Genomic DNA, 23,852 nt, shown 5'->3' with positions numbered 1-23,852 from the left:
CCTGGTTTTTCAAGTTATTGGTCCATCGCCACTGCTTGTGGTTCTTGTGTATCGCCCACCAAAATCTTTGTCTAATTTCTTCAGTGATCTGAATGAGCTGTAAACTCTAACTTGTGCCATGTGTTTATCTGTATTGTTACTTGGTGATTTCAACATACATGTAGATACTGATTGTGCTGCTGCCCATGAGCTCATGTCTGTGTTTGAGTGTTTCAATTTAGTACAACATGTTGACTTCCCTACACACTCTCGTGGCCACACTTTAGACCTAGTCTGTACTGCTGGTTTAAGTAATGTCTCTGTGCTTGGCTCTCAGATTGGACTGTCTGATCATTAATCCATTACAACCTACCGCAATTTTATGTGAATGACCATATCCAGACATACAAATCTGCATTAAATGCTGCATGCTCTGCATATTTTTTTTCTTTCCTTATCAATAATGTCTCTACCAGACCCAAAACACTATTTTCCACTGTTAACAAACTCACCAACCCACCGGTGTCTGTTATTTCCGATTCTGCTTAGCACTATCTAGCCCACCTGCAATTACTGTGTTAATCAATAAATGTAATTCTACTTCCTGTCAGTTAGACCCGGCCCCCACTGCCCTGCTTAAACATTGTCTCTTTGCCATTTCGGTGCCTATCTCCCTCCTCATCAACAGACTTAGTACTGGTATTGTCCCTCTAGAACTAAAAACTTCAGCCATCACCTCAGTTTTAAAAAGCCCAGCCTAGACCCTTCTGACCTTAAAATTACCATCCTATTTCAAAGCTCCCTTTTCTGTCCAAATTGATGGAAAAAGTGTTGCTTCTCAACTAAAATCCTATCTGGCCTCACACAATCTCTTTGAGTGTTTTCAATCTGGTTTCCGTCCACTTCATAGCACAGAGACTGCACTCATTAGAGTAGTTAATGATCTTCTAATGGCCACAGACTCTGGTGCTCTCACTATTCTTGTTCTCTTAGATCTCAGTTCTGCATTTGACAATATCTCACACAGCATACTCATTTCTCGCCTCTCTGCTATTGGCATATCTGGTACTGTAATATCCTGGTTCAATTCTTATCTCTCTGACCATTAACACTGCATCTCTACGGGGGCCTGGGTAGCTTAGTGAGTATTGACGCTGACTACCACCCCTGGAGTCATGAGTTCGAATCCAGGGTGTGCCGAGTGACTCCAGTCAGGTCTCCTAAGCAACCAAATTGGCCCGGTTGCTAGGGAGGGTAAAGTCACATGGGGTAACCTCCTCGTGGTTGCGATTAGTGGTTCTCGCTCTTAATGGGGTGCATGGTAAGTGGTGCATGGTTCGTGGAGAGTAGCATGAGCCTCCACATGCGGAGTCTCTGCTGTGTCATGCACAACGAGCCACGTGATAAGAAGGATTGGCGGTCTCAGAAGTGGAGGCAACTGAGACTTGTCCTCTGCCACCCGGATTGAGGAGAGTAACCGTGCCACCACGGTAGTGGGAATTGGGCATTCCAAATTGCGAGAAAAGGGGATCAAAATAAAAAAAATACAAAAAACACTACATCTCTATTCGTCAGTCAAAATCTACTACAGCTCCTGTTTCTCAAGGACTCAGGGTTCTGTTCTTGGTTCACTACTCTTCATCACTTATATCCTTCTCTTGGGTCACATCATCTGCCGGCAAAGACTCAACTTTCACTGTTATGCTGATGACACACAGCTTTATATCAGTTCAAAACCCACTGCCCCCTTACCCACAAGCTCCTTATCTTCATGTATCAATGACATCAAAACCTGGATGACCAATCATTTTCTCAAAATTAACACTGATAAAAATGATGTACTTTTAGTTGGTTCCACAAATCTTACATCTCGCCACTCTGATCTGTCTGTTGATATTGATGGTGTCCTGGTCAGACCCTCCTCTACAGTCAGAAACCTATGCATTATTTTTGATTCTTCACTCTCCTTCCTCCCTCACATCTCTTCTCTCACAAAAGCTGCTTTCTTTCACCTCCGTAATATTGCCAGACTATGCCCCATTCTCAGTATAAAAGATGCAGAGACTCTTGTCCATGCTTTCATCACTTCACGATTCGACTACTTTAACGCCCTCTTTTCTGGTCTCCCCATTAAAACAATCAATAAACTGCAATACATTCAGAATTCTGCTGCTTGGGTTCTCACTAATTCCATGAAATCATCTCACATCACCCCCATTTTACGTACACTGCACTGGCTACCTGTCTCTTACCGCATTCAGTATAAAATATTTCTCACTACATTTAAAGATCTCCATGGTCTTTCCCCTCCATACATCACAGATCTTATTCGTCCCAACACACCATCTCGCTCACTCAGGTCTTCTGACTCCGGTATACTACTTATCCCATGTTACAAGCTAACATCACTGGGTGGCAGGGCTTTTAGCATCCAACATTATGAGACGCTGTCCCTCAATCCCTTCATGACCTAAGCACCATACATGATTTCAAAACCCACTTCAAAACATATCTCTTTGCCCTATGTCACTCTGACTCTTAATTGATCTGCTTTTTTTTTATTTATTATTATTTGCTTGCTACTCGACTGAGAAGGTGCTATATAAAACACAATTATCATTATTATGATTACAGTTTGATTATTAACATTTTGATGATTAATTAAAGAGACCTTAATACCCTTTTTTTCTCTCTCTCTCTCATGACAGTTTCTCAACAGTGACCATGAGAGGTTTATTAACCAAGAGGTGACAGAGGAAGAAAGTAGGTGTAAGAGTAATAGAACTAGGGAAAAGATCTATATAAGAAGGGGAAAGGAATGAGATGTGAGGAGGAAATAGATATAAATCCAGAGAGGAAACAGAGAGGGCAGAGGAGATGGCAGCGATCAGAGAGAAAGTAATACAGGAGAGAGACAGTAAAAGACAGACATTCTCTGTTGAATGTAAAATGAGATCTGTCTGTGTGCTATTAACGCTCAGACACCATTTCAAATCACTTCCCTTGCATCTGCCGATAACCGTGCAAAGTGAATACTGCCTTTCTATCTATCAGAGCACAGTTGAGCCATTCTTGATTATAACACAATGGCTTCATGATGTACTCTCCGAAACTGAGCACAAATTGAACGGAACGAACCAGAACTGACCCAAATGATGATGTTTTTGCGTGACATTGTGCATGTGCTGGTTTTGTGTGGATGCTTGTTTACCATCATTAAGGTCGTGTAACAGGTTCTCCTGACCAGAGAAGTCCAGTTTGGCCCGTATCTTGACAGGGATGGACACAGATTGACCGGATTTCAATGGCAGGCGAGACAGAGCGTCTTGCAGGTCCCAGCTCAAGAATTCACCAAACAACTTCTCTGGAATACAGAAAGAGATTTGTTTACAGCTTGTTTTCAATGAGAAATTACATTTCTTACTATGTATATAATAATAGTAATTATAATAATAATAATTATTATTTGCATTTACAAAAATTTGGTCTCATGCAATAAATCATGAAAAATAGCATTATCTCAATAGCCACACATTGATGTCTGTAATGAGTACAAATAATAAATAAATAAAAACTAAACATAACTATTCAAAATAAATGTTCTATAGTAAAGTAACATATACTAATATATACTATATAATAGTATTATCACAATATTAGCAATAATAATGTTATGTAATTATTTATTTATTTAAACAATTGATTTATTTAGTCATTACATAACTTAGGAATAATGCAATAAATTAAAAAAATAGATCCAGACACAAAAATGATCTCAATTATCTCAACAGCCACACATTGACAGTAATGAGTAAAAATAACAACTAAAAAATAAATAACTAAAACATAAACTAAACATTATATATAACTATTTACTATTAATTTTATATAGTAAAGTAACATATATATTATCTAACTGTATAATAATAATAGTAATAATAATAATATTTATTTATTTATTTATAATTATGATTTATTTATAAATCATAAATTAGGTCTTATGCATAAAAAAAATAATTTAAAAAAATAGATCTAACACAAAAATCAAACATTACATCATTAATCCATCATTCGTCTTATCAGCCACACATTAATAGTAATGAGTAAAATAAATAATACATACACATTTATTCTATATAAATATTTACTTTACTATTTACATATGCAGTGTATATATGAAATGAATAAAAAAATAAAAAAGTTCCCAACACAAAAAATGAGCATTACATCTTTAATCCATTTTCTTTAAATAATAGCATATAGTATATTATAGTAATTGTTATAGTAATTCAACACTATTATATATGTATGTATGCATGTATTGTATGATAGGGATGTGAATCGATTAAAATATTGTAACTAATTTTAATAGTTTTCTGTGGCACGACACATTACAACAAACATAAAAAAAAACATCATAAATATATTTACTTTATATTTTGTGTCAAAGAACTTGTAAAAAAAAATGGTTAGTTATAATTTATTTTAATTATTTAAATGTGTAAATGTTTTTTTTTTTTCGGATAGTTAATTAGACACATTTTTACAGGTATTAATCTTTGATACATGTATATGCATGCATGCCATAAAAATCAGTTACATTTCCCAGCTCTAATGTACATAAATTAATGGTAAAGTAAATATTACATTTTAATAACATGCCAATATGGTAGTCAAAGTACTCTTAAGATTTGATTCTACAGTTACTATGAAACCACCAAATGATAAACTTTCATCTTGGTATGAAAGCAGAAAATCAAACCCACTAATATACTCTCTACATCTGTTTGTCTCTGCACTCCTTGACATGCACACAGTCAGACACCTAAAACTTCACACCTATAATTCATAACAAATGCCTGTTTTATTCAGATGCTAAAAGCCCCCAAACCTCACTCAGGATGAAAAATAGAGAGAGGCCAAATCACAAAGTCAAATTGTACACCTTTGTATTGTTTTAATGAGCTGTCTGCCCTGCACAGTTTAGCACATTCACAGTCAAAGGTCCTGCAGTACACACACAATCCGTATGAACAAGAGCTTTGATTCTTTATTTGCACATGAAACGCTGAAATGCATGAATAAGATTCTACAGTACAATGAACACCATTAGATATTCATCTGAAAAACACTCATAACCCACTTGATGACTCATATTAGCACCTGCCATCCGACTGTCTGAAGCCTGACAAAGGGTTTGAGCAGGTCAGAGTGGGCGAATCTAAACAAGCCTCTTATTTTGACAGAACTAGACTGAAAGGTACACTCAACCTGTACTGGACAAACAAACACCTATAAGTGATAATAAACCTGCCATATATGAGGGATATTGTACAATCAGAAGATTATCATTTCAAAATGAACATTGACAGGGTTAATAACCCTTGTATCAGTTTTAATAAATAAATAAATGGACATTAAATATTGGTGAGTGTGAGATCATTTTATTGTGATATGAGAGACAACTATGCACATCTGTAAAGAAAGGATAGTCACTTTGTCTGGTTCACTTTGAAGCTTATTTGATAGTGCCCACCCACTTTTTCAGCCATCTTGGTTCTGGATGTATTTTGCCCATTCATTTTTCTGTAGGGATTTCATAAAAACCACCATACTGTAAAAAGAGTTCAAAGCCATGAACCAAACAACCCAGCTCTGAGGTGAATCACAAAGTTACAAAATACAAACTTTGATGTGAAGCAAAGAAGTAATTTAAAGTTGTTGATCAAAAGCATAGAAACTATATATATATATATTTTTATTTTTTTTTATTTTTTTTTTTTTTTTTGCAAAATGTGAAGATACAATATATGCAGGTACTGTAGTTTGCAAAAAATGTCATAGAAGCAATACAGAATGACATGGTTGCTTCAGAATATGTGCTTTTCATATCACATTTCCTTTTAGGACACTATCAGTTAGGTTTAGGTGTTGGTTAAGGGTAAGGATGTCTGAGTAGTAGTTTGAGGGTGTAAAGAGACCAACTCAAATGCATCATTCACAGTGGCCATTCTCGTCAGGATTCTTGCAGGTGAAGTTCTTCATTAGAATTTCTGCTATTGAACACGGTTTTTACTGTACGTTGAAATAACGTGAACAGAAGCATATATGATCGATTAACAACCTCGGAGCTCACAGTAGGTCTGTCTTTGAAAGGTTTTTGAAGTTATCGTTTAAAATAAAATTTGCCTATGGAAAAAACAAATTGGATTTTTACTTCCAGAACCAGACTGTTGTAGACAGGAAGAGAGTGTCTGATTGACAAGTTAAGTGACCAACCGCCTCATTTTTTTGTGATGTGCAAAGGTAAGTGAATCTGATATCAGATATTACTTTGAGAACAAGTACTTACCAAGTAATTTGTCACTGGAAGAGCTCATTGTAGCAGCCTGGAAACTTGCAAATACAATTTTGCAAACAGATAGAACAAGCCCACGCTGACTTCTGAAAATTGCGGGTTGGCTGGCCAATTCGATTTGAGAATCAGACTGTGACTGGTCCATGGATGCGATATCTAGAATGGGTTCGCACAACAGATGCTGCAGGCGAATTACATACAGCGTCATAAAATTCGAAGCCATTGTTTTCTACAAATGTAGTCCACTGTATTAGCTGGGATGTCCCATATTTTAGTGGCCAGAATTTTGCAGGGCCCCCACCCCAGATGCACGGCTAGACGCTTGTCAAATGGCAAAACGTCCCGTATTGAGAAATTCAACCCAAAAGTGGCTTTTAGTTAGACACAAACATATCGAATTGTCTACTGGTTAACGTTTTCAGTCAGGCTAGCTGGCTAGCTAACATTAGCTAACTAAATAGAGACTTGTAAAATATTACAAGATTTTCCAACGTGATAATTTATATTGGTTATTTAATGATAATTTATTATTCCATCAGATATATTAACATTTATTTGAAAGAATGTTAAGTTAAAACTCTGAATCTTGAATTTGAAAAGAAATTGATTTTAAACCTTAGCTCGTGCATACAGAATTAAACGTTTTGTGTGATACCTGTGCATTGCCCTCCGTGGCGCTTCTTGTCCTGTGAGCGGCCAAAAAAAAAACTATTCTCTTGACCTTGCACTTCATAACAAGTGCAAAAAGCTGTTTAGGTATTAAACTGGACTGAATCCATATTGCTATGCAGACAGTTTTATCATTTTAATTGTCAGTGTGTGCACTTGCTCTAGCGGTTAACTATTGCAGCTGTTTCTCCAGACCTCTGATGCTCTCCACAGAACAACATGGGTAAAAATAAACAGCCAAGACAGATGTTAAACCCTGTTCCACAACAACACGCTTGGGGGCCTGCGAGCCATCATCCTAGAGGGGCTCTTTCTGGCTGCCATCCTAAAAGGATCAGGCAAGCAGACTACATTCAACCCCAAACACATGACTGCCACAGTACAATCTGTTTTTGGAGACTAGGGATCTCAAGTTTAATCTCCTAAATCTCTGGAAGTCTCCATTCTGAGATATACCGCGATGCAAAAAGGAACATCCACAATTAGCATGTGTTTTCGCCTCTCACCCACACTGGAACGGCGTTTTTCTCCACTGAGTGTTTAGAAAATGCTCTCCATTACCATATACGGAAAACTTTGACGTTAGGAAACTGTAAATGGTGTTTTCAAAACAAAAACCGATAAATGTGGATGTAGTCTTAGTTAATAACAGACACACACATACACACAAATTTCTCAATACACTCATACAAAATACATTCCGACAACCATACCAACACACCCACGCAATTTTAGCTGCATCATTTATTAAATTGGCCTGCAGTGCTCTATTATATAGCAAACAGAAAACAGGAAAAAAGCTTGTATTTGCTCCATCGGTTAAACATGAGAAAAATGGTGCCATTTGGTGGAAAATATTAAAAATTTACATTTTGAAGCCAGGGCTCCAGAATGAAAGTATAATATCATAGAATTCATGAAATATTGCCATTTTAATGGGTTTCAATGGGGACATTTTTGTCCTGAAGGTCCTGAGTGTAACTATATTGTGTACACAGTGTATTATAGATGTATTATAGGAACTGAGGTTGAAATATCAAAATTCCCCCAAAAATAAACACCTTTGGCAAAATTTATGCCGTTGGCATTAACACAGCCAAAATGATCGAAAAAACAAAAATGAAAAAGACAAAAATGTCCCTAAGGACGAACAAGGGTTAAAATAGCTTTTATGGTAATTTAGATAATGCAAACATACACCCTGATGGCACAAATCTCAGACCCAAAAGCAGAAAGCTGCCAGAGTGAAGCTGTGCAGAATTATTTGTTGGGGACGCAAATATTTAATAATTCATAATTCTCTGCGAGTGAATGCTAAAAAAGGCATGCAGATGAGTGAGGTGGTTTATAAACAGCCGAGCAGTGGCCATAATCCACGGTCGGGCTTGAAACTCTGTTGCTAAGAGACACAGAGTTGCCGACAGCTGGGACTTTTGCTGTCTCGTGTTAAACAGAGGTGACAAACACTACACTGAAGAAGGAGAGAGATTGGGACATTTCAAGTTTGTGGGTTCTAAACTTTGGAAAACTTCACAAAAATAATCACTTTTTTTTTCATGATATGACACCTTTTAGACCTTTAGCAGTAGGCTATATGACCTGAAGAATAGTTCATTGAGGTATATTTTGCCACAGAGTTTCAGCCCTGGAGAGAGTGAGAGTATGGGATGGCAGGCGAGATGACAACCCTTTTGTGACAGATGGATCCTAATGGACAGAGCAGGTGCCTGTCAGAGAGATGACAAACTGACAGCACAGCAAGCTTCTTCAGACCACAACAAAACAAATGATAGATACAGAGAACAACAGAGAAACAGATACACCGAACGAATGAACTAGGTAGGTAGGTAGGTAGATAGAAAGATATATGAACAAACAAACAACAAACAGAATGATAGAACGACAGAACGAACAAGCAATTAAAAAACCAAAAAAAACAACAGATAGAAGGACAGGCAGACCGATAGAACTATAGATACAATGAGAACGATAGTTTGATAGAACAACAGAATGAACAACAGACAGACAGACACAGATAGACATACAGATACAACGAATGGACGAACAAACAACAGGAAGAAAAATAGAATAATAGAACAATAGAATGAATGAACGACAGAACAAACGATCGATAGACAGACCGACTGAACAACAGAATGAACAAACAAATAAACAGAACAATAGAATGATAGAATGAACAAACAAACAACAGACAGAAAGATAGAATGATAGCTCAAACAAACAATGGATAGAACGATAGAAACGAATGACAGACAGACAGACAGATAGTCAGACAGACAGAACAATACAATGAATGAACGAACAAAAGACCGAACAATAGAATGGTATAATGAACGATAGAATGAACGAATGATAGAACGAACAAACGATAGACTGAATAGACAATGGACGAACGAACAAATAACAGATAGAATGACAGACAGACAGACCAACAGACAGAACAACATATAGAATGATAGAAATCAACAAACAAATGATCAAACAATCGATAGATAGTCAGACAGAAATACAGATCCCTCAAGGTGAAAAGACAGACATAGAAACGCACATCCCTAATGAACAATTCTGAACACCACTGAACCCCCATTTGAACACATCAAAAACTATTGAAATGCTTCTTTACTCTCAGACTTGTGTAATTTTTGTCATTAAATATAGTTGAAGAGTGCATGCTTTAATATTGCTCAGATCACGTCTTACTACAGGTAGAACAGCATATGCCAAACAAAAGAAACACCTCTCTCTCTCTCTCTCTCTCTGCATACCAATTGCAGTACAGCTTCTTTGTGGATGTCTTTAAAGGGATAATTCAATCAAAAACAAAAATTCTGTCATCAATAAATTACTCTCAAATTCTAAAAATCCACATGATTTGAGGAATCATCATGCCTGTAGCACAAACGGTGTTGGATGTGTTATGCACCAACATTTATTATTTCAGGTTAGGGGTTAGCGCAAAAGAATTAGTAATACTGTATTAAAAGTAATACTTGCCTTAGAAAGCACCACAATTATTTTATTTTATTTTAAGTCACATGGCCTTGAACTGTTGCAATGACTAATCAAGCACCATATGTCATATACAGCAAATTTCAAAGTCAAAAGAGAAACCGTAATCACAAACACCAAAAAGGCATGACAACTGATCTGCAATCTGAGAGAGAGAGAGAGAGAGAGAGAGAGAGAGAGAGAAATGTATAAAAAAAAAAAAAAACACTTATCTTATCAGGATAAGATCGATTGGATTGTGAAAAGTGGTCTCTAGAATACATGTGGTTGGAATGGAGGGGGAAAACATGAGAGCAAAAAAATATGGCCATAAACAAGTATAAAGAAAGTAAATATGGACAATTTTGATTTCATGTTGACTAAGTTTCTTTAAAGGGATAGTTTACCCAAAAATGTTAATTCTCCAATCATTAACTCACCCTCATGCCATCTGAGATGTCTACGACTTACTTTCTTCTGTTGAACACAAACAAAAATATTTAGAAGACATATTTCAGCTCTGTAGGTCCATATAATGCAAGTGAATGGGTGCCAAAACACTGAAGCTCCACAATGCACATAAACACAGCATAATTGTAATCCATAAGACTCCAGTGGTTAAATCCATATCTTCTGAAGCGATATGATAGATGTGGGTGAGAAACAGATCAATATTCAAGTCCTTTTTTACCATAAATCTCCACTTTCACATTCTTCTTTTGTTTTTGATGATTCACATTCTTCATGCATATCACCACCTACTGGGCAGGGAGGAGAATTAATGGTTAAAACAGACTTGTATATTGATCTGTTTCTCACCCACATCATATTGCTTCAGAAGACACTGATTTAACCACTAGAGTCTTATGGATTACTTTTATGGTGACTTTATGTGGTTTTTGGAGCTTCAAAATATTGGCACCCATTCACTTGCATAGTGAGGCTCTACAGAGCATAGATATTCTTCAAAAATTCCTCGTTTGTTTTCAGCAGAAGAAAGTCATGCATATCTTGGATGGAATGAGGGTGAGTAAATGATGAGAGAATTTTCATTTTTGGGTGAACTATTCCATTAAAGAAAAACATGAGAAAAGACTGCATAGGCTACATAATGTTTAACTGTGGTTTAATGATGATTTTTCAAAACACAGCAGTTTCACTCCAAACAGTCCCATTGGCATCACTGCCCCCTGTTGGCTGAGGGTGTAACTGCGCCATGCGAAAGTGTGCGTGTGTTTATACACAGATGTCTTATCAGAGCACTCTCTACTCATCTTTTATTCATTGTTTGCTTGTGCAGGCTACAGGAGACCATGCTGCAGACAAGCCAAAAACAACCGCTGTGTTTGTACTTGTGTGTGTTTCAAAGGTACCGTTGCCAGCATACACCAATCTAAACTCAATGGCTCACAGTGTGTGTGGAGTTCACAGTGACCTTTGTTGATCCTTGTGGGTCTCCATGCTTTACTTAAGACGTGGTGCCATCTGCTCTTTCCACATACATCCCTGGCCTTTTTCCAAAACTGCCTACATCCACCCACAAACATCAGAAACACAAATCCACTCCATCCAGAATCATTGGCTCCTCTCTTCACCCCTTGGAAATTTTAAAAGAATTCCAGAAGCCTTCCAACAAATGTTCTAGAACTTCTAGATCGAAAACGCATTAACTTAGCTATGTTTATCCATCTAAATTCACACTGGAACAGTGTTTTCCTCACAAACACCCTACACTACCATATATTTTGGAAAACGATAAAATTAATAAAATGAAAACAGTTTTTAAACGAAGATGGATTAGTGTGGACGTGGCCTACTAATACGTTTTAATTTTAAAATGCATTGATTTCCGTTTGTTTATACCTCTCATCCACACCGAAATGCCATTTTCCTCTACCGAAAACAAAGTTTTGAGAACTTTTGAAAGATTACTGCATACTTTGGAAAACGATGACTTTGGCTGAATGAGTTTGCGTTGGAACTGCGTTTTCATACATCGCAAACGGAGCATTTTGAAAAAGCTCTATACTACCATATCTTTTGGAAAACGATTATGAAAGTGAAAACGTTTTTAAACAAAAACTGACTAGAGTGGAAGTGGCCGACTAATACCTTTTCATTTTAAAACTCAGTGATTTCACTGAGGAGGAGGATGCGGGAACCAGCTGAACAGTAAACAAAATTTAATAAGAAACTCAACATAAAACAAACATAAACAAGCTGACGTGTGCATCTCTCTCTCTCTCGAACTGGTGCCTCCAGCTCCCCTTTATCTCGCTCTCCCGCTGATCAGCTGAATCAGCGCCGGCTATGCATTATCACGGCCCGGCCACACCCTCCTCCTCGTAACAAACAGATTATTGTAGAAATGGCTTTATACATTTTCATTTTAAAACGCATTGATCTTGCTATGCTTACATCTCACATCCACACTGGAACAGTGAAAATAGAACAGAGTGCATACCTGGGAAAATGACGACATTAGAAACATCATCATTTCCTAACGTTTCCTATCGTATTCTTAGGCCTTGTGCACACTACTACGTTTTCGTTTAAAAAAGCACTGACTTTGTACATTTACACCTTTCATCCACAATGGAATGGCATTTTCCTCCAACAAAAACAGAGCATTTCGTAATTGCTCCGCAATACCGTATACTTTGGAAAACGATGATGTTTGTAAACTGAAAAATGAGTTTTCACATGAAAATGGAATACTGTGGATATGGCCTTATGTTGCCTTCTAGTCCTCCTTGGAAGTTCAGACTTACAAAATCAGAAATACATTTTGATTCAAGTGATCGGAATTAAAATGTTCACTTCTTAATACAGGAGGGATGGGTTTTTTTTCCACACTCATGCAACAAAATTAAGAGTAAATGGAGCACAGAAGACGATTACTCAATTGACGCTTACTGCCACAAAGAATTATTGAAAATGAGTTTTGTCACACAAGCCTATCATCTTATAAATGGGCTAAATGAGTATTTTCTGACAAGCTTAACTGCAAATCTTTGTCATCATCAGTACACAAAATGCATACAATCTAAATTGTACAATTAACGTTCGCCATTACAAATTAATTATGACCTTTCATTTTTAATCAACATGCTCCCAACTCAGAAAGTCCAGAGTCTGGTAATCATGACATTTTGGTGAAGTTTATGCGAGTTCATCTCGTAAATACGATCATTCAGACATGACTGGAAGGCAGCTGAAATATTTAGCATTCAAAAGCTGCCATCTGATGATGTCATAATGGTCTTTGGATAACTGATAATGTCATTGTGTCCTGCCTCCCTTTCCAATTCCTCTGGCTTTCATCTCCTTTCCTGGAACATTTTTCCATTTACATGTATGCATTTGTCAAATGCTTTTAACCTATTCTTTATAGTGCATTCAAGCAATAAATTTGATCAGCGCAGGCATTGGAACTCAAGACCTTGGCGTTGTAGAGGAGGCCTGGGTAGCTCAGTGGTAAAGACGCTGGCTACCACCCCTGGAGTTCGCTAGTTCGAATCCCAGCCAGGTCTCCTAAGCAACCAAATTGGCCCGGTAGGAGGGTAGAGTCACATGGGGTAACCTCCTCGTGGTCGCTATAATATGGTTTGCTCTCGGTGGGGCTCGTGGTGAGTGTGGATGCCGCGGTGGATGGCGTGTAGCCTCCAAGCGCTATGTCTCCATGGCAATACTCTCAACAAGCCATGTGATAAGATGCACAGATTGACGGTCTCAGACGTGGAGGCAACTGAGATTAGTCCTCCGCCACCCGGATTGAGGCGAGTCACTACGCGACCACGAGGACTTAAAAGCGCATTGGGAATTGGGCATTCCAAATTGGGTAAAAAAAATAAATAAATAAATAAAAAGAACTTGCCGTTGCAGATGCCATGCTCTACCAGTCTGCAGCAATACAATATTTCGAACATAATATATTGTAAACTTTAACAATATTCCTATGCTGCCTTGCAAGATGCCATTTCATAGCAGTCTAAATCCACATCACAGCTCTCAAGCTTTCCGAAACCCATTGTCATAGTCATAAAAGTATTAACAGAAACTTTAGTAACAAGATTTTTTGGGTTTGTAAAAATAAAGCAGTATCAAAAATGTCAGGGGTGACATTTCAGATATTGACGTCAGAAGACATGCTTTCTTGAGTTGTCTGAAGTAAAAATAACCTGCTCTATCCTCACTGATGTTCCTGAGACCGAAAACTGAAAAATACACGTTTCACACCACAGTTCACTGTCAGCCCATGCTGCTCTCCACACCTCACAGCTCACGCATTAGATAGAAATGTCATTTAAATCACAGCAATCTCAAAGCGGTATTCTGACTCTTATGAATTCCTGGTTCTGATGGCTTCTGTTCGCTCGGCTGAAAGCACTTAGACCACAATAACAATAACAGTGAGAGTGTTTTATCCTAACAGGGACTCTGTTCCAGTGTATTACTGTACTGCTGGTAATTAGGTGCCGTAATTATACCATCCATTGATGCATACTGGTTTTGCCCCTGAAGGCAGCTATGCATCTCTCAGCAGGGTTATTACGAGAACATCTTAGCATGAACATGGTAGGAGAGTGCATGGAATGATCCCAGAGCTCGTCTTCCGAACAGCCTTCTAGAGACTTTTACAGAGCACATACCGAGTCATTCTCAGGTCAGGACAACAGAACAGCCCTGAAAAGGAAACCAACAAAGCAAAATGAAGCACTTGCAGAAGAGCAGTGGTATGCATGAGCATCACTGTAACAGACAGAGATACATTTCAGGTGATCCGCAGACATGCTTGTTCATGACCAGACGCAGCAGGTTAGAGGTTATGAACTGTACGGAAGCGCACCTGAGACGGTCGTGCATGGGTTTTGACGTGTGACATTACGCCCATCACAAAGGGATGGATGAAAAGGAAAGTGCGCTTCAGTAGCATGGCAGAACTTAAGTGCATATCTTTGTCCTTGCGTCTCCACTGGAGTGGAATCAACTTCAATCAAGCTACATTACATAACAGAGAGAGGGAGAGAGAGCATGCTGAGCTTATGGAAGATAAAGTCTGATGGTGGAAATTATGATTTTTTTTGATAAGCGTAGGACAGTATTGGAGAGCAACTAACAAGAAGTTGTGATGCTAAATATTTAACTACATCAGCATTGTGACAGTAGCTGAGCTGTTTTTAAACAGCTGAGTGAATTAAATTATTGAATTGAGTCAATAACCAAACACACTATCAGAAAATGTGCCCCTTTGGGTGTGTGTTGGAAAGCCTGATTTAAGTGAATCAATTTATTTCAGTGAATCAGCTGGTTTGAACGGTTCAAAAAACTGATTCATGATACACGATAAAGCCTGATTTGGAACACTCGGTGAACCTTAAATCAGTTTGTACAGTTCAAAAAAGTGATTCACATTAAAACAACCAGTTTAGAAAAAGAAACAAAATCCTGGAAAAGCCTGACTTGGAAAGCCTCGAAAAGCCTTATTTCAGCGAATGGGGTAGTTCAAACAGTTCAAAAACGTGATTCATTTTAGATGAATCAGTAAAAAAAAAAAAAAAAAAAAAAACCAGACGAAAGCCTAGAAAAGCCTGATTTTAGTGAATTGGTTCATTTCAATGAATCAGTTAATTTCAGTGAACAGGTTAGTTAAAAAGAAGTGATTCATGTTAAATAAATCAGCTGAAAAAAAAAAAAAAAAAAAAAAACGAAAGCCTGGAACAGCCTGATTTAGAAAGCTAGGAAAGCCTGATTTCAGTGAACAAATTTATTTCAGTGAATCGGTTTCATTTGAAAGGTTAAAAAATTGAGTCATTTTAAATGAACCAGTTAAAAAAGAAACAGATGTAAGCCTGAAAAAGCCTGATTTGGAAAGTTTGGAAAGCCTGATTTCAGTGAATTTACGGAGAATTGGTTCAAAAAAGTGATTTAGGTTACATGAACCAGTAAAAAAAAAAGAAAGAAACAAAAGCCGTATAATGGCTGATTTGTATAACTTGGAAAGCCTGATTTCAGTGAACTCATTTATTTCAGTGAATCGGTTTGTTTGGGTGGTTCAAACAAGTTATTCATGTAAATGAACCATTTAAAAAAGTCCCTGTTTTGTCCTTTTTTGTTAGCGGAATATTTATTAAAATACATCTTATGATGATATATACACTGGTGGCCAAAGATTTGGATTAATGAACAGATTTTGCTCTTATGGAAAGAAATTGGTACTTTTATTCACCAAAGTGGCATTCAACTGATCACAATGTATAGTCAGGACATTAATAACGTGAAAAATTACTATTACAATTAGAATTTATTTTTTTCAGAACTTCTTGAACTACTTCAAAGATTTCTCATCAAAAAATCATCCACGTGCAGCAATGACAGCTTTACAGATCCTTGACATTCTAGCTGTCAGTTTGTCCAGATACTCAGGTGACATTTCACCCCACACTTCCTGTAGCACTTGCCATAGATGTGGCTGTCTTGTCGGGCACTTCTCACGCACCTTACAGTCTAGCTGATCCCACAAAAGCTCAATGGGGTTAAGATCCATAACACTCTTTTCCAATTATCTGTTGTCCAATGTCTGTGTTTCTTTGCCCACTCAAACCTTTTCTTTTTGTTTTTCTGTTTCAAAAGTGGCTTTTTCTTTGCAATTCTTCCCATAAGACCTGCACCCCTGAGTCTTCTCTTTACTGTTGTACATGAAACTGGTGTTGAGCGGGTAGAATTCAATGAAGCCGTCAGCTGAGGAGATGTGAGGTGTCTATTTCTCAAACTAGAGACTCTGATGTACTTATCCTCTTGTTTAGTTGTACATCTGGCCTTCCACATCTCTTTCTGTCCTTGTTAGAGCCAGTTGTCCTTTGTCTTTGAAGACTGTAGTGTACACCTTTGTATGAAATCTTCAGTTTTTTGGCAATTTAAAGCATTGTATAGCCTTCATTCCTCAAAACAATGATTGACTGATGAGTTTCTAGAGAAAGCTGTTTCTTTTGACATTTTTGACCTAATATTGACCTTAAGACATGCCAGTCTATTGCATACTGCGGCAACTCAAAAACAAACACAAAGACAATGTTAAGCTTCATTTAATGAACCAAATAGCTTTCAGCTGTTTGATATAATGGCAAGTGATTTTCTAGTACGAAATCAGCAATTTAGCATGATTACTCAAGGATAAGGTGTTGGAGTGATGACTGCTGTCTAGATTTAATCAAAAATGACTTTTTTCAAATAGTGATTGTGGTGTTTTTTACATCAGTAATGTCCTGAATATACTTTGTGATCGGTTGAATGCCACTTTGGTGAATTAAAGTACCAATTCCCTTCCAAAACAGCTAAATCTGTACATTGCTCCAAACTGTTGGCCACCAGTGTATATATATATATATATATATATATATATATATATATATATATATATATAGGCCTCCTTTAAGGGGTCATGACATGAAGAATTAAATTTTCCTTTATTTTCTGACAAATAAGAGTTCATTGTACTATAAAAAGTAATTTTCAGAACTCAAAACTTCCTCCTCACTGCTGAAAGAGCATTTGTTGAAATCAATCTGCCAAAACGACTCATTCTCTACTTCCTCCACATTGTGATGTCACACTGTGGTAGACATTTGCATCTGACCGCCTCCACAAAACTACATCAACATAAAATTTACCTTATCACTTCCATAGCCCCGCACAGTAGTGGTGAGCAGTGAGAAGGCAGGTCAGTTAAGAGCAGAGAGCAAATCAAAACAGTGGGCGTTTACTGTAAAGTTTTAAAGGAGAAGCAGCACCAAAACAAAGCATTTCTGACAGAGGGTCAGAATGAGGGTGTAAACTGATAATGTTTTACAAATACAGTATATGACTGTTTTTTTTTTTTTTTTGCAAAAAAAACTTTTAAATTATAAGTGAACCTCAAGCAACACATTAAAATAATAAAAAAGCCATGTCATGACACCTTTAAATACCTTTAATGCAGTTTAGCTACAGTTAATCTTTGTTTGTAACTTGTAGTGTAGCTAAGTATGTTTCCAAAAGCTAGCATGACTACTTGAACTGCTTAAAATCATGAGTAGCTTGTAGCTGAGAAAGTATTTCCGCAACATTAGTGTTGTAATATATGACAATGTAGAAAGAAAGTGGGGGCCTGGGTAGCTCAGTGGTAAAATACGCTGGCTACCACTCCTGGAGTTCGCTAGTTCGCTAGTTCAAATCCCAGGGCATGCTGAGTGACTCCAGCCAGGTCTCTTAAGCAACCGAATTGACCGAATGGAGGGTAGAGTCACATGGGGTAACCTCCTCATGGTCGTTATAATGCAGCTCGTTCTCGGTGGGGCGCGTGGTGAGTTGAGCGTGGATGCCGCGGTGGATGGCGTGAAGCCTCCACATGCGCTATGTCTCCATGGCAACACGCTCAACAAGCTACGTGATAAGATGCGCGGGTTGGCGGTCTCAGACGCAGAGGCAGCTGGATTCGTCCTCCGCCACCTGGATTGAGGCGAATCACTACGCGACCACAAGGACTTAAAAGCACACTGGGAATTGGGCATTCCAAATTGGGTGAAAAAGGGGAAAAAAATTTAGAAAGAAAAACAAGGATTTTTTTTTTTTTTTAAGGATAACAAGCCAAATTAATTACTGAACTAACAAAAGGAAATACTGTACCTCTAAATTACAAAAATGTTTTCTTCCAAAAACACAAAGACCTAAGAAATCTCATTTATCATGCGGAACATGCTGTCAGAGGTGAAATATAGCAGCAAACACTGTACTGTATATGGGCACAGGTATGAAAGTTTCAGTAACAGCAGACATAAATAAAGACTTCTGTAGGCGGCAGCAGGATACAGTCCTTCCCCATATCTCATTCCTCAGCTTTCTGTTCAGTCATATTCAGCCTCAAATACATTGCCAGTGTGGCTCTACAGTATCTACGATGCAGGAAAGCTAATGTGTGTGTGTGTGTGTGTGTGTTCCTTTGACTTCAGGCAGCCTAGAAAACATGCTCAGATAGCTGTTGAGAGATCAAGTACATGTTGAGACTCACTAGAGGACAGAAAAGCAAGAAAGAAGGACAGAAGGACAGCAATTGCTAATTTGACAGACATAGTGGTCTTCTCTCAAGTCGCAAGAACAAGGCTAGTTCAACTGGAATTTCTTAGTTATGTATTAGCTGAAAGAAATGACTTGAAAGGTCATGTTTCCAGTAATAATCTAGAATTAATCTTATTTATTTATTTTATCTGTTCTTTATTTTATTTATTCTTTTTATACTTAATCTGTTTAGGTTTTAAGATAGGGCTGTCAATTTAACTGGTTAATTCAGTGCAATTAATTTCATAAAAATAAATGTAAAAATGTAATTTGTATGAAATTATATACAGTTGTGCTCAAAAGTTTGCATACCCTTGGAGAATTGGTAATATATGTACCATTTTTAAAGAAAACATGAGTGATCAGGCAAAACACATTTCTTTTATTTCTTATGGGATTCATATTCAGCTGTAGGTTATAACAGAATGGCACAATCATAAAACAAAACATGGCAACAAAGAAAAAAATAAAATGACCCCTGTTCAAAAGTCTGCATACCCTTAGTCCTTAATACTGTGTATTGCCCCCTTTAGCATCAATGACAGCGTGCAGTCTTTTGTAATAGTTGTCTATGAGGCCCCAAATTCTTGCAGGTGGTATAGCTGCCCATTCGTCTTGGCAAAATGCCTCCAGGTCATGCAAAGTCTTTGGTCGTCTTGCATGAATCACACATTTGAGATCTCCCCAGAGTGGCTCGATGATATTAAGGTCACGAGACTGTGATGGCCACTCCAGAACCTTCACCTTTTTCTGCTGTAACCACTGGAGGGTTAACTTGGCCTTGTGCTTAGGGTCATTGTCATGCTGGAAAGTCCAAGAGCGTCCCATGCGCAGCTTTCGTGCAGTAGAATGCAAATTGTCTGCCAATATTTTCTGATAACATGCTGCATTCATCTTGCCATCAATTTTCACAAGATTCCCCATGCCTATAGAGCTCACACACCCCCAAAACATCAGTGAGCCACCAACATGCTTCATAGTGGGGATGGTATTCTTTTCACTATAGGCCTTGTTGACCCCTCTCCAAACATAGCGCTTATGGTTGTGACCATAAAGCTCTATTTTGGTCTCGTCAGTCCAAAGGTTTGTCAAGGAGTTGTCGGGCATACTGTAACCGGGCTTTTTTGTGGCATTGGCGCAGTAAAGGCTTCTTTCTGGCAACTTGACAATGCAGCTCATTTTTGTTCAAGTATCGTCGTATTGTGCTCCTTGAAACAACCACACCGTCTTTTTCCAGAGCAGCCTGTATTTTTCCTGAGGTTACCTGTGGGTTTTTCTTTGTATCCCGAACAATTCTTCTGGCAGTTGTGGCTAAAATCTTTCTTGGTCTACCTGACCTTGACTTGGTATCAAGAGATCCCCAAATTTTCCACTTTTTAATAAGTGATTGAACAGTACTGACTGGCATTTTCAAGGCTTTGGATATCTTTTTATATCCTTTTCCATCTTTATAAAGTTCCATTACCTTGTTACGCAGGTCTTTTGACAGTTCTTTTCTGCTCCCCATGGCTCAGTATCTAGCCTGCTCAGTGCATCCACGTGAGAGCTAACAAACTCATTGACTATTTATACACAGACACTAATTGTAATTTAAAAAGCCACAGGTGTGGGAAATTAACCTTTAATTGCCATTTAAACCTGTGTCTGTCACCTTGTGTGTCTGTAACAAGGCCAAACATTCAAGGGTATGTAAACTTTTGATCAGGGCCATTTGGGTGATTTCTGCTATTATGATTTTAAAAGGAGCCAAACAACTATGTGATAATAAATGGTTTCATATGATCACTATCCTTAAATAAAAGACAGTTTTTTTGCATGATTAGTCATATTTTCAAAATCAATGCCAAAATTTCACAATTTCTGCCAGTGTATGCAAACTTTTGAGCACAACTGTGTATATATATATATATATATATAACATTTTATATTAAATATATTTATAAAAAAATAACTCAATTAATCATGTCCCTGGGCCGTAATAAGGAACATAACAGAGAAATAAAATAATGGAAATAAATATATTGTATACTAAAGCCAATTTTTCTATGGTCTTTTTAATGCTTTACTTGTCTCAACAATGTAATGCATTGGAATTATCTTATTTTTAATAATAATTATATTTATATTTATTTAAATATAACTATTTATAATTATTTAATAATTATATACTGAACTATTGTTATTTGAGGGCACTTCTCAGCAAATATTTATATATGTGATTAATTTGATTAATAAATCAGCATTTCATGTATTTACTTCAATTAAAAATGTAATGGATTGACAGCCCTAGTTTAAGGTTAAAAACAATAAAAAACAAATTTGCCAGTGGGGTTAGAAAAATAAACTGAATTCAAGATATATTCTCTGAAAACAAGTCGTATTATCTTACACAATTTTGCTTCTCAAGTAAATTGATCTTGTTTTAAGAATATTTAGACAATCTAACTTGAAAACCAGACAAAAACACTGATTTATTTTGCAAAGTTGCAAATCAACTTTTAAAATATAGGAGAAAATATTTTATTGTTAACGTCAAAGGTTGTGCGTCCACTCAAACTCAATGGTATTTTGTTGCAAAATTATCTGTCACTTGGTAGAAGCTAGCCAAAATGTGGGTTCACTTGCAACGAGAATAAACAGTTTGTGTTGCACACATGATGCAATACTGAACGCTGCCAAAAGTTCAATTTTGGTAGTTTCATGTTTTATTTGTGTGGCTTCACAGAAACATACGTTTCTGAGAGATTCTGTATGTCTTTTTTTTAAATTAAGAAACTTTCAGTTATAAAAACAACTAGTGAAACAGACAGGTGAGGTAGTTAGTGCTTGGAGATCCTGGGTTATGTGCAGCAAGGACTGCAAGAACTTGACATTTCCACATCTCTCTCTCTCTCTCTCTCTCTCTCTCTCTCCTGGTTGCCTTTCCACTAGCGATGTCAACTGTTAGGAGGAAACTAGACATGATATTTATAGTCCTACTACAGCCTACAGAAGTCACCCTCTCTTGGAATCTCAAAAGAAAGTGTAAAGATATATAAACAAAAGTGTGTGATGGATGTTTTGAAAAATCATTCCATGAAATATCTAATTTAGTGACTAAATCAACTGTAACAGTATGTCCACATTTTAATCTCTACAGGGAAGAAATAAATCCATATTTAAGCATTAAAAAACCAAAAAGGGGCTTTAAAATGATCTAAGACTAAAGTTGTACTTTTTGCAGGTGGTGTGCAAGACGTGAGAAATAACTTTCTTTGAAGCCCAGATTTATAATGCATTGTAAAGGCATTATAAATGCATTATAATATATTAGTGATGTCTTATAATGCACAATTTAACATGTTATAACTTCTCATAAATGATTGTAACCACAATTATAATACATTATAATTAGGAGTGTCCCGATACCGCACTCATGTACTGGCTCCGATACCAAAAAACAATACCATCTGACATAATTAATTTTTTTAATTAATTTTATTTATTTATCACACATTATACATTTGCACATATACAGTAATTTTTTTTTTTTTTCCAGAGCGCAGGGTCAGCCATGATACGGCACGCCTGGAGCAGACAGGGTCAAGGGCCTTGCTGAAGCACCCAACAGTGTCATCTTGGCAGTGCTGGGGCTTGAACCCCCAACCTTCTGATCAGTAACATAGAGCCTTAACCGCTGAACCACCACTGCCCCATTTTTGCATATCCCAGCCAAGCTAGGTTCAGAGCGCAGGGTCTGCCATGATACACCGCCCCTGGAGCAGATGGGGTCAAGGGCCTTGCTCAAGGGCCCAACGGTGGCAGTGGGGCTTGAACCCCCGACCATCTAGTCAGTAACCCACAGCCTTAACCGCCAAGCCACCACAACATACGAATGTTATTACGTAAAATCACAAATTAAAATCACGTTTTGTCCTAGTGAGATTATTTAACCGCAAAAGCTGCAATTTAATGAGATAAATATATAGTGAGTGCTTGTGAATGTGTGGAGACAGTGTTGTGCTGATGCCAGCTGTTAATACCCTTTAAAGCTCCTCCCTCATTGGCTCATACAGGGTAAACTCTGTCATGAGAATCGCACGCTTTGTTTGTAGCAGATGATAGTAAACAGAGTGCAAATTCACATTGTAGTGCGAGGCACATACAGAGTACATACATACTTAATTAAACAGCAGCCTTTTGCGGTTTAATAATCACTTTGAGTCACGTAGTGACCGGCTTTTCCAGAGTGGGAAGCTGCCTTCATAACGTCAGAGCTCCTTGGTCAAAATACCACAGAAGCACTTCAAAATAAAAGCTCCTTCAAAATAATAGCTATACGAAAAAAGTATGACAGAAATATATCCCTACTGTATAGTTATGTAATATTCACTGTAATACTACTACTAATGATAAATCAGTAGTAATTGTATTATACTTAAGCAGTAATCGAACATCTGTGATACTCTTATACAGCACTTTATTTGACAAAATATAACTCCAATGTTGTATTTTGGATTGTGCTGTGAGGTTCTGTATATTGGCACTTCATTTGATAAAAAATAATACAATTTTATGTTGAAAATTAATTGTTATATTTTCATTTGATTGAAGTTAATACATTCATTACTTAAACACCATTTTGATAAAATTGAAATAAACTGTTGATATGGAGTTTAGAAAAAAAACAAAACAGGTATTGGACTCGGTATCGCAGAATACCAAAAATGAAGTATCGGTACTCATACTCATTCTCAAAAAAATA

General features: G+C 37.2%; 1 protein-coding gene across 2 annotated transcripts in view; it reads right to left on the bottom strand.

Annotated features, from left to right (window-relative positions):
• Positions 1-23,852, bottom strand: part of LOC127420854 (trafficking protein particle complex subunit 9-like) — a 267,206-nt gene that overhangs the window by 148,834 nt on the left and 94,520 nt on the right. For both annotated transcript variants that reach the window (XM_051663428.1, XM_051663429.1), the window contains one exon: positions 3,191-3,343. In XM_051663428.1, coding sequence (XP_051519388.1) covers positions 3,191-3,343 — 153 coding nt within the window. The remainder of the gene's footprint in view (positions 1-3,190; positions 3,344-23,852) is intronic.

This window comes from Myxocyprinus asiaticus, chromosome 30 (assembly GCF_019703515.2).
Source record: "Myxocyprinus asiaticus isolate MX2 ecotype Aquarium Trade chromosome 30, UBuf_Myxa_2, whole genome shotgun sequence".
Taxonomy (NCBI): Eukaryota; Metazoa; Chordata; class Actinopteri; order Cypriniformes; family Catostomidae; genus Myxocyprinus; species Myxocyprinus asiaticus.
This window is presented reverse-complemented; position numbering and strand designations above follow the sequence as displayed.